The sequence below is a fragment of the Juglans microcarpa x Juglans regia genome, chromosome 6S (genome assembly GCF_004785595.1).
Source record: "Juglans microcarpa x Juglans regia isolate MS1-56 chromosome 6S, Jm3101_v1.0, whole genome shotgun sequence".
NCBI lineage: Eukaryota > Viridiplantae > Streptophyta > Magnoliopsida > Fagales > Juglandaceae > Juglans > Juglans microcarpa x Juglans regia.
The window spans coordinates 15,100,262-15,112,362 of NC_054605.1; the positions used below are offsets into that span (position 1 = coordinate 15,100,262).

The 12,101-nt window shown below is 32.1% G+C and overlaps 2 protein-coding genes across 2 annotated transcripts; one reads left to right on the forward strand and one right to left on the reverse strand.

Moving 5' to 3' along the window:
* The first annotated feature begins 4,095 nt into the window (after positions 1-4,095).
* LOC121237053 (expansin-like B1) lies at positions 4,096-6,960 on the forward strand. The gene is made up of 5 exons (XM_041133607.1): positions 4,096-4,316; positions 4,437-4,543; positions 4,655-4,836; positions 5,589-5,721; positions 6,511-6,960. The coding sequence occupies exons 1-5, from the start codon at positions 4,169-4,171 to the stop codon at positions 6,709-6,711; spliced, it is 771 nt and encodes a 256-aa protein (XP_040989541.1). The 5' UTR covers positions 4,096-4,168; the 3' UTR covers positions 6,712-6,960.
* A 1,330-nt stretch (positions 6,961-8,290) lies between these two features.
* Positions 8,291-10,666, reverse strand: LOC121237054 (pentatricopeptide repeat-containing protein At3g29230-like). Its single transcript, XM_041133608.1, has one exon. The coding sequence runs from the start codon at positions 10,595-10,597 to the stop codon at positions 8,678-8,680; it is 1,920 nt and encodes a 639-aa protein (XP_040989542.1). The 5' UTR covers positions 10,598-10,666; the 3' UTR covers positions 8,291-8,677.
* Between the last annotated feature and the right edge of the window lie 1,435 nt (positions 10,667-12,101).

The window sequence follows — 12,101 nt, forward strand, 5'->3', positions numbered from 1 at the left end:
GCTTGATGGTAGGCGTCATGATCATTCAACTGAAAAGAGATTAATTAATAATTAGTGCATGCATGCATCTAGCCAGGTTTCCAGTATTATGTATAAGTTTTAGCTAGCTAGGTGCATGCTTAAGGTAGAAAAACCGCGAGAGAACAGTACTAAGAGGCTGCTATTGCATGCAAATCTTGTAACTTTGGGAGGTAAGCCAACATTACAACGATAGGTTTTGAACCCTGAAATTTAAGAATATGCCTGATCCTATGTATCTTGCATGCATTTGGACCACATATATACGTACACATATGTGTGTGTGTATATATATATATATATCTTGCATGATGATGATGACTGCACATGACATGATCATGACATGCTGCAAACACAATCATGATAGTTGCAACATGCAAGTAGTGACCTCCACCAAACAAACCCTAGCTAGCTAGAAGATATAATCAATTAACCCTAGCAAGGTTCTTCTCATGATCGATGTTCTCAACAATTTCCTTGTCCCTTCCTCCCCTGCACTAAAAAAATCCTCACACTTCCACCATTTATTTAAAGTTTAGGTTAGGTTGGTTTGTAAAAGAAAGATCCCCTTGATTTTTTTTTTTAATCTTTTAGAAAAAAAAAAAAAATCCATTGGTATATGTATAGGCTACCTAGTCCATTTTTATTTCTTTCTTTGTTGTTTTTTTTTTTTTTTTTTTTAAAAAGAAGATATTTTAATTCCACTAAACATGTTATTTGGTTTAGAAAAATCGATATGTCAGCCTCAACAAATACAGGATAAATTAATCCAAAATGGAGGGAACCGATCTCTAGTCAGTTTCATATATAATTTCATTTTCATGTAGGGCTCTGTCTGTTATATATCAACTCGTGAGCTAGCTGCTTGATTTCCAAAAGCTTTTTTAGTATTGCTATATATAGTTAATTATTATTAGTTGTTTGATGATAGACGAAGACAGAAAAATAATCCTACACACATGGCTTCCAACTTGCATTAGATTTTCATGAAACCTACAAGTCTGAAAGCCTAGTTCGTTTTTATAATTTATCTCATCTTATTTTATCTTATCTTATTATTATAATTTTTTTAAATTCTCACATAAAATAATATAAACAATATTTCAACTTTTTTAAATTTTAAAATAAAAATAATATTAAAAAAATATATTTTAACAATATTTTATTTAACTTTTAACCTTTATTTCAATTTCTCTCAACTCATATACGAAAACAAACGGGCCTAAGATATTATATCAATGTCCCTGAAAGCAACTTCAAGAATTAATCCTTCTTTTTGGGTGAGGCTAAAAAAATATAAGTAATGCTAGGAATTTTGCTGGGAATCCCGCTCCAAGGTACCACTCTAATTTTTTATTTTTTAAGTTTTTTTTACTTAGTGATTAAGAAAATATTATTCAATAATATTGTAATTTTTTTTAATATTTAACAGTGTTAAAAAATGATGTAAAAAAAATTTAAAACTTTTTTTTTCACGTCATTTTTAACACTTTAAATATTTTTAAAAAGAGAAAAAAATTCACAATATTATTAAAAAATATTTTTTTAATCACTAACTAAAAAATAAAATAAAATATTGGAGCTGGACCTATCATTTTCCAAAAAATATTCCTTCCATCCTTTATGAATAATGCTAGCTAGGTTTAGTTTCTTAAATTTCATTAAGGGAAATAATTTATTCAATTTTAAAGTGTGCAAATGATGTCCACTCTTTAAAAAAAACAAAAAAAAGAACAAATCCGAAATCTATAAGAAAAAACCTATTTTAAATTTTTTAATGATAAATCTTTTTTTTTTCAAATTAAATACGAAATTTGTACTGGTTTAAAAACCTATTTTATTTGTTTTTAATGATAAATCTATAAGAAAAATGAACAATCTCTACTCCCTTGTGTCTATTGATCATGCCTCTTTCCCCAACGAAACAAAGCTAGCTAGGCCAGTGCAGAGATAAACATGCAGGTGTGTCATTGGTGTGGGTCCAAACCCCATTAATGGTTTCCATGTCATGGTTCAATGGACTTTCTTTAGTCGGCATTGATCTGTATCCGATGTCTTATTGTGCCTGTCAACTAAACTACAGTCAACCTCAGCTAAAATTCCTCACCATATACAGATGATGATCAGTTGAAAAATTGAATTAATTTAAGAAGAATAAAATCAAAATAAATAAAAATAATTAAATATGGTATGTGATATTTAGAGATAATAAGTAGCAAAGTTATTTAATTTAATAATATGAAGTACAAAGTTTAAAACTTGAATACTTTGAAGCTGAAAAAAAAATATATATATATATATATATTCCCTTTAATATTAAAAGACTTCAGCGATCATGATCAGTTCAATAAATATTACCTTAGTTTTGAATTTAATAATGATTATATAATAGATCTCGAATAGATAAATATTTCATTGTTTTTAAAAAGACGTTTCTGTTTATTAATTTATTTAGAATTGAAAAAAAAAATCAAGCAACATGCAGTAGGACATGATACATAGGAATTAGAGATTATTCTAAGAAAAATGATAGCTCAGAACGATTTACAACTTTTATGCAACTATTCAATACAATATATTATTATTTTTTAATAATAATAAAATATTATTTGAAAATAACATATTATTAGAATGTTATTTTTTAATATTATTATTATTTTAAAATTTAAAAAAATTAAATTATTTATTATATTTTATAAAAAAATTTAAAAAAATTATAATGATAAAATAAAAGCCAAATATTTCTATAAAAATCGAACAAAGTTGAAAAAAATTAAAGAACACTAATATTTTATTAAAGAGTTGAGTAAAAATAATAAAGTAGTTGGGATCGCATAAATTTTTATTGCAGTACGAATAAAGAGAATGTACGTGCAGATATTTTCTTGGCGCCGTCCACGAGGAGATGTATAAAGGCTAATCTCTAATGGGAACATCAAGAGATGCCTAACAGATACAGGTTCTCTTGTAGTGCTAAGCACCAAACTGACCCTAGCTAGCCTCCCCTGATTTCTTCTCAACAAAAACCATGCATCCTTATTTTCCATTCAAAATACTCAAACTCTAATTTCAACGCCCTTGATCGATCTTCACCTAACTAGCTAGCTTGTTTCTTGCGTTAATTAGTCATGGTCAATCGATCGCGCCTGTCACGGTCGAATATTTACAAGTTGCATGCCTTAGAGATTCCAAAGTTCTCCACTTTATACAAACTTATCCTACAATTCGTTTCTCATGATGTGAACTGGAGATGACATCCTGACCGGTTAGTCCTATATAGGTTTAGGCTTTTACTTAAAGCCTGAAACTTGTCCTATTACCGAAAAGTCTAATCAATATCGAAAGGGTCTAGCCCATTGTCAATACCGACTGGATAATTACCCAACGACGGTAGAAGATAAGAATGATTATCATTTGAATTTATTAAAGAATGAATCTTTATATCTAGATTTAAATTTGAATAATGGATAACCATTATCGTCCAAAAAATGAGAACGGTTCAAAAGCTCTATATAAGAGGAGAATTCAAGTACGTAAACTCCATCTGATTCTTTGGTTTTAAAGGGTTACTTCTCAATTACTGATTGAGGCATCGGATGCGTTTACTCGAACCCACAAGTCGTCTTACTCTTTGGTTGCAGGTGGTCGTGAGGTGGTGACGGTGAAACATGTCCATAACATGAACAATATTGATGGCTACCGCTTGCAGAATTTATTATGATCACCCTGCATGCAGAGTATTGATTTATTCATCGCTTTGTGTGTGTGTTTAGTTGAGTAAAATGTTTCACACTCCAATACTTAGAAAAGGGTTTCTTCTAGGGAAGGAAGTTAGAGTTCAAACTAAATTAATATTGGAAGGTCAGAAAGCAGTTTAATTTCTGCATTATTCAAAGAAATAAGCCATACCAAGTCTAAGAAAGGTAGCTGATCAGAAACAATCCACAGAATTCCTGATGATCTCTCACCAAATCCCACTAAATTAAATCGAACTACTTTTAAGAAGAATGTCAAAGTTGGTAGGATTTACCAAGCGAAAGGATATTGGACTTCTGTTGATTATAAATACTGCAAACCTCTCTCTCTTTATGCACTACCACCTTTTTTTTTGTCTTCTTTGCTTTTATTCCTTCTGTTCTTTTCTCCCGCAATGGCTCTCTCTCTACGCTATCCTCTGTCCCTGCTTTTTGCAACTTTGCTTCTTATGCATACTCTGGCAGAAGCTCAAACAAGCAGCGACCCTTTCATTCATTCTCGAGCAGCTTATTATCCAAATTCTGACGAACAAGGAACAGATAGTAAGACAATTTACTACAGAAAATAGAAAAGTCGACATGCGTTGGGATATATGTTCATGTGGTACATATATAATAACTAAAACTTCAATGTTCTTATCCATCCTTTTGATTGAACTGCAGGCGGCGCATGTGGGTTTGGTTCCTTTGGAGCTACAATCAATGGTGGGGATGTCTCGGCTGCATCTGACCTCTACAGAAATGGCGTTGGCTGTGGGGCTTGCTACCAGGTATATATGCTTTGAATATCGAAACATGATATGACAGATTTTTGCTATGACGTTTTTTCAGCACAGCCATGGAAAATGTATTAATTGCTCACTAATTGATCACTTCACTAGGTAAGGTGCACCAACGCAGCATACTGCTCGGACAATGGAGTAACGGTGGCTATAACGGACCAGGGTTCAAGTGATCGGACTGACTTTATTCTGAGCAGACGAGCCTTCGGTCGGATGGCTCAAACCACTGATGCAGCTGCTTCTCTGCTTGCCTTTGGTGTGGTGGATATTGAGTATAGACGGTACGATTATACGTAGTTTTGGCGCTAATTATCGAGGTCCTCTTAAATTTTAATCTGTCCAAACTCAAAGGACGTGGAAAGACAAACTCATAAAACATTCATTGCCATTAATGTCCAAAATAGTTATACAGTAAAAAAAACAATAAATAATATAGAACTCATTAATTCATATATATGTCTCTCTTCGATTTAAAGCCTTCAAATTCGAACAAAATTTAAAAAAAAAAAAATAGTTTTCCTTTTATTGCAGTTTTATTAGTAAGAGTACTGTTACATCTATAAAAAAATTACACAAAACAATTCAACAAATTGAAATAGATTCATCTGTTAGATCTATTTACAATAAAATTAACTTTATAATTTGACAAACAATATCAAATCACATCAATTTATAAAATTATTTTTATATAATTTTTTTGTAGTTGGAATATTTCTCTATTAGCAATAGATAGAAGGGAAAGAGAGATATATACTCTTTCTTAAACCTTGAAAGAATATCCATAGAGGAGGTGGGTTTCGCTTTTAGATAAGAGTGAAGATTAATGAACATGATACAGGAAGTTGTACTACATGAAAGACAAATAATTCCATGGATTTGTTTCGATGGATAATCAGTACTAGTACTGCTATTCCTTTATTTAGCAACATGTATATATATATATATATATATATATATATATATATATGTTCTTTTGCTTTTTACATGCAGACTAACTCTCTCTCTCTCTCTCTGTCTCTCTCTCTCAAAACAGTGTCTCATGCAGCTACCCGAACAAAAACATAACAATAAAGATAGATGAGAGCAGCAACTACCCTCATTATTTGGGTTTTGTGCTATGGTATCAGCAAGGCAAGAAGGATATCACTGCTGTACAGCTCTGTGAGGTACATGCAGTTGCTTATTTATTTAATATATATTAATTTCCCCTTTAGCTTTAATTAATGATCCCTTCTTTGAAACTAACCAGTTAACTTGACTGCTCGATCTCTTCAAACAATATTAATTGTATTTTCCACACAATAATCATGCCATCAACTAAATAATTAAAGATGGTGTTAGGAAAGGCTGCTATATATATAGTAGCTACTTGAAATGGGAAGAAAAGAGCAAAGTTAAGAGTACCTGCTCCACGTTAATCATTACTTAAGAAAAAAGGGTTACAATATTCAAGTATATATGTCATGATTCACCTATGGCCAAAAAGAGATGTGAGAAGGGGGGAAAAAAAAAACCTATAAATGTTGGCGCGTGTCAACAGTAGCTAGCAAGCACGTGTATCTTTCTTAATATCAATTAATTTTTGGTATCGCAGATGAAAAATTTTATTCATCATTTCCACATACAACACACTATTTTTTTTTTCTCTTACTAAATGTATGATATATTGATGATGAGTATAAGAATTCAATTTTATAAAACAAAAAATTGAAAAAAAAAAAAGAATATAAATAAGTGTAGTGTGTGGTGTGTGGTGTGTGTAGATGATGAGTAGCAAAGCTCTATGCAGATTGATAGCTCACAATCCGACATGGTGATAAATGTGATATATTAATATCTTATATAATGTGATGAAAGTGAAATGATAATGTAATGTATATAAATTTTTTTTTAATAATGATGGAATACTATGTAGTGAATGAATCATGGGCTTTTAAATTATGATGTGCATGCAGACTGAGAATTTGGTGTGCAAGCTATTGGATCGTAGTCATGGAGCAGTATGGACGACAACCTCGCCCCCAAGCGGGGCATTGTCACTGAGAATGTTGTTCAGCGACGAGAACGGAGATGATGATTCTTGGGTCGTTCCTATTAATAGCATACCTCAAGACTGGAAAGCTGGAGAAACATATGACACTGGAGTACAAACTTAATTATTTAATATATTATTTTATATGCAATATTAATTCTATATTTCTATATATATATATATATAATGTTTTACAATAATATGAAATAATAAGTTCTCTCCGAACCAATTTTTTTTTATTGATTATTTAATTTCTAGACGATGGATGGGGATATGTACGTGTACTCATCATGATCTGAGAATTAGGAAAAATTCTTGAATGTAATCCATCACTATTAATGTTGATTAATGAAATTCCATGTGACTTGACCTCTGATTAAAGCCGTCACTACTTTAGAGTACCGCAGTTTTCAACCTCGTTTGTTTTCGCACTTCAACTTATTTTATTTTATTTTATTTTATCTCATTATTATAATTTTTTTAAATTTTCACATAAAATAAAATAAAATATATAATTCAATTTTTTTAATCTCAAAATAAAAATAATATTAAAAAAATATATTTTAACAATTATATTCAATTTTTTAACTTTAATCTCAATTTATTTCATCTGAAAAATAAATGAGTCCTATCTGCTAATTAGCTGTGAACAAAGCCGGGTCAACAACACACCGAAAGCAGTACCGGAAGTTATTATTATTATTTATTAATAATAATAATAACATAAACTATTGTATTTTTATTAAAAATAAAATAAAATTAGTTACCTTTATAAATTATCCTTAGTATTCTGTTTATTATCTGTTGAAGTTTTAAAAAATATGCTATACTAATAATGGTGATGGAGAATGGCAAAATTTAAAATAGAAATTTTTATAAGATTGAGACCAAAATAATTGCCACTTGGGTTTTGTTATACATCAGTCATTATTTATCCTCACATCTCACATCTTATAAAAAAGCTGTCAGGTGTAGGGTGTGGAAGTGAATAGTGGCTATAGCAAAACCCATTGCCCCCCATGTTCACATTCATGGTGTTTGGGCAGGCATATAATGTGAGAGAGGCATAAATTTTATAAATCAAATGTGAGTCAAACATGAATGGAGATTCAGAAACAAACATCAACATGTCTAATTATTATATATATAGGGTGTTTTTTCTATCAAATCTCTTATATAATAAGATTTGATTTATAAAATTTAAAAATTTTAATTTCTTTACAAATTAAATAATGCTATGTCAATGGTGTAAAAGGCATGCCCTCTCCACTTGATAGAATTTTCCTAACTAAGTTCTTTGATGCTAATATTTCAACGAAGAAAAAAGGGACTAAAATTAGTGAGACAGAAACTACATCCTTTATGATAAACGCTCCAATCTTTTTGACCCAAGGAGTTCCAAAAATAATGGCAGATCAAAGTAGAACATGATCCTCAGCTGAATTAGATAAGAGAAATGTGTAACTGAGTCGATAAAATTACTAACTTCTATATATCTTCATTCTTATTGTACTGATGGAAAATACAAATTGAAAAACAGAGAACTTGCAAAGAAAACAAACTTCAATCAACGAAAATAGTTGAATTGATTCTTGCTGTTCTGTCAATCTCAGAATACAACTTATATAGTCACATTGTAAACATCACAGCATTAATAAAAGAACAACTTTCAAGATAAGCTAATTAACATTATAATCTAAATATAGCAGAACAAGCTAATAATAGGATTTATGAAAAACCGCATCAACTTTAATATATTGCCATAATTAAACGAAAAAATACAATACTGATGCAGGCAGTTATATCTTATGGATCCAAAAAGTAAAAACGAAGCTGAAAAATGTACTCACAATTTCCTTCTCGCCAATGATATGCAACAAGACAATCCAATCACTTAACCATGTCCTATATAAGGCAATAGTTTCTGTATAGACCTACTCGTCGGTCCATTGATTTCCCAAGATACTCTTTTCCTTTCAGAGTCTTAATTTTTTTAAGCTGTACATGATAGTTCCTTTGCGGATAGTTTTGTCACATTGGGACGTGTCCACTTGAATAAATGGTGTCTTGCCTTCATTTTGCTCCCAATGTCACACCATATTAGAATCTGTACAAGACAGTTTCACATGAGCTCCCATCTCACTCAACATTGAGTACAACATGCTTCTCCTATGGACTGAACCTTGTTCTGCAAAAGATTCAAATTTAAACTCATGAAGGTGAACCAGGCTAGAACCAGATTCTTTTTGTAATCCATTTTCCTTCATCATCTTTCTCACATGCTCGACGTCACCCCATCTCCCTTCTGCAGCGTATATATTTGATAACAACACATAGGGCCCAAGATCCCCAGGTTCCAACTCAATTAACCGTTTTGCCACAATCTCTCCAAGCTCTGAATTAGAATGTGTACTACAGGCAGACAGTAGAGCTCCCCTTAAGACAGGTCCTGACTCCATTGGCAAGTTACTTATAAGCTTCTCTGAATCTTTCATCAAACCAGCCCGAGCAAGGAGATCAACCATGCAACCATAGTGCTCCACCTTTGGTTCAATTTTGTAAACTCGACTCATTAGATCAAAGCACCACCAACCCTCAAAAACCATTCCTGCATGGGTACATGCTGATAAGACACATATGAATGTAGCATCATTTGGTGTCGGCCCTCTTTTCTGCATATGCATGAACATTTCTAGAGCTTTTTCTGCATTCCCATTCATACCATATCCCATGATCATAGAATTCCATGACACAACAGTTCTGTTGGGCATCTCGTCAAAAACATCCCTAGCCAAGCCCACAGCCCCACACTTTGCATACATTGTCAGAAGAGCTGTTGAAAGTAACACATCAGATTTAATCATATTATGTTTTAAATAAGAATGAACCCAACTGCCTTGATCAAGCCTTCCCAAGTCTGCACACGCAGTCAGGACACTTACAAGAGTAGCCTCATTTGGTCTAACATCTCCTCCATCAATCATCCTGTCAAACAATGTTAAACATTCACGGTAATGCTTATACCGCACATAAAGAGCCAACATGGTATTCCAAGAAACCACATTTCGCAAAGGCATCCTATCAAAAAACTCCCGAGCCACCAAAACATTTCCAATCCTTGCATACCCATCAATCATACAATTCCACGAAACAACATCTCTACAAGTCATTCTCTCAAACAACCCTTTTGCTGCCTCCATATCCCCAGTGCCCACATAACCAGTAATCATAGAATTCCAACTAAAAAGATCTCTCTCGTACATCTCGTCAAAAAGTTCACGTGCAACACCAACCTCTCCATTCTTCACATACCCATCAATCATCGTATTCCAACTCACCAAATCTAATTCAGGCCCCGTATCAAACATCATCCGAGCGTCCCCTATCCTTCCACAAACCGAATACATATGAATCAATGAGTTCTGCACAAATAAATCAGATTCAATCCCGAGTTTCACTACCTGGGCATGAGCCTTTTCTCCTTCTCTCACCGACCCAATTTCCACACACAACTTCACCAGAAGCGGAAAAGTATAATGATTCGGCATGATCCACTTCCCAACCATCCTCTCATGGTAAAACCTTAAAGCACCAAATGGGTCATTGAAATTTACGTAGGTTCTCATGATAGTATTGCACATAAAAGCATCGGGTTCCTCGAGGCAATCGAATACGTAAACAGCATGTGGAAACATAACCGAAGACAAGCAAAGCTTCTTTACGACTCGGCTAGCCGCAAGAGAGTGTTGAAAGAGACCAGAGACAACAAGCTGGGTGTGGACATGCTTGAACTGCCTAATGTTAGTGCATGATTCCAAGGCGTGCAAGATGGGATGGCTTAGCTTCAAGATGGGGAGGCCTTGATTGTCTGTCTCGATAGGATCGTCTTGGCCATCAAGCCAGAGCCTTGGTGGGGTTCTTGGGAAGTTTTTCTTGGATTTGAGCAACTTGTCAATGGAGAGTGAGGATAGGGGGCCTCTTACTTTGGAGGGTTCGAACCCAACGGCCATATTTCCAACTTGTAATTTGGCGGCTTGGTTATTGGTTTCTTGAGACAGTGTTTAGACGACCAACTCCTGTGATTTTTTTTCCAAAAAAAAAAAAAAAAAAATCATACAAACTCTTTTGTTAAAAAAAATCACATTCCAAGCACTTTTTTCCTCAACTTGTCAGTTTTATATTTTATGCTCCGAATAATTAAAATTAGAGAAATATTTTAGTTATAAAAAATTACATAAAAATAAACTCATAAATTGATATAATTTGATGCGATATGTCTAAATAAAATCACTTCTATTATAAAATAGATATAACAGATCACATAAAACTATAATATCAATTTATGAATTTAATTTTATATATATTATATTCTTTTACTACTAAAATTGATATTTATAAATATCATACTCGATTTAGAGATAGACAATCAAGTTGCGATTGAACAATTGACCAAGAAAGCTAAGGATAGATAGACACTTACTCGTTTGGATACAATAAATGTTTCATCTCATCTCATATCATCATTATAATTTTTTTAAATTTTTATATAAAATATAATAAATAATTTAATCTTTTTAAATCTTAAAATAATAATAATATTAAAAAATAATATTATAATAATATTTTGTTCAACTTTCAAATTTTAACTTTTATCTCAACTCAAATCATTATTCAAATGGCACTTTAGTTACACTTATAAGCTAGATATTAACATGGGAGCAACTTGAAGTTAGAGATTAGTTGAGATGGTTTGTGAATAGTAAAATAAAATATTGTCAGAATATTATTTTTTAATATTATTATTGTTTTGAGATTTAAAAAAATTATAATAATGAGAGAAGATGAGTTTCAATCTAAAAAAATTATAGTAACGAAAAAAGTCACCGCCAGTTAGTTAGTTAGTTAATAAGCACCAATTTATATGCGAATTGCGATTATTACTTTAAATGAGACGTTAGAGTATTGATATGTCAAATTTTAACTTTTATCTCAACTCAAATCATTATTCAGGCGGATGGGTGCCAAAAATACTTTCACATCAGCCAATAAATAAAGAAAAATACTATATCGCACGACAATTATAAAACACTAAAGGCACGAAATATGAAATATCTAATTTATCCTTCTTTACAACAGAACCTAATGAGATTCATTTTCTGTTACTCTCTCCAGTCTCCTTTCCGTGCTCTCCTTATATTACAAAGCAGTGGAAAAGCTTCCCGACTAAGATCTGGTTTTCACTGATGAACGAATCGTCAGTGAAGGAGAAAAATATTTATTCGTTTTCAACGTTTCATAGACTGGGCGGAGGATGAAAGACGATGAGGGAGAAAAAGTAAAAAGTAAAAAGAAGATTCTGATTTGACTTTTTATTATTTTGTTATATTTTTTATTTTATTTTTTCTTTACTTATCCACTTGGCAAATTCGTGCGTTTCATGTAATAAAATGGGTTTTCCTGTAGCAGCTCTTATAAATAAATACCATGTAAACACTCCAAAAAGATTAAAAATGA

Bases quoted from the DNA above. Each gene is read 5' to 3' on its own strand.
- LOC121237053 (XM_041133607.1), top strand. From the start codon at position 4,169: ATGGCTCTCTCTCTACGCTATCCTCTGTCCCTGCTTTTTGCAACTTTG. The intron at 4,544-4,654 runs GTATATATGCTT...TCACTTCACTAG, and splicing joins GCTGTGGGGCTTGCTACCAG to GTAAGGTGCACCAACGCAGC. The intron at 4,837-5,588 runs GTACGATTATAC...CTCTCAAAACAG, and splicing joins GTGGATATTGAGTATAGACG to TGTCTCATGCAGCTACCCGA.
- LOC121237054 (XM_041133608.1), bottom strand. From the start codon at position 10,597: ATGGCCGTTGGGTTCGAACCCTCCAAAGTAAGAGGCCCCCTATCCTCA.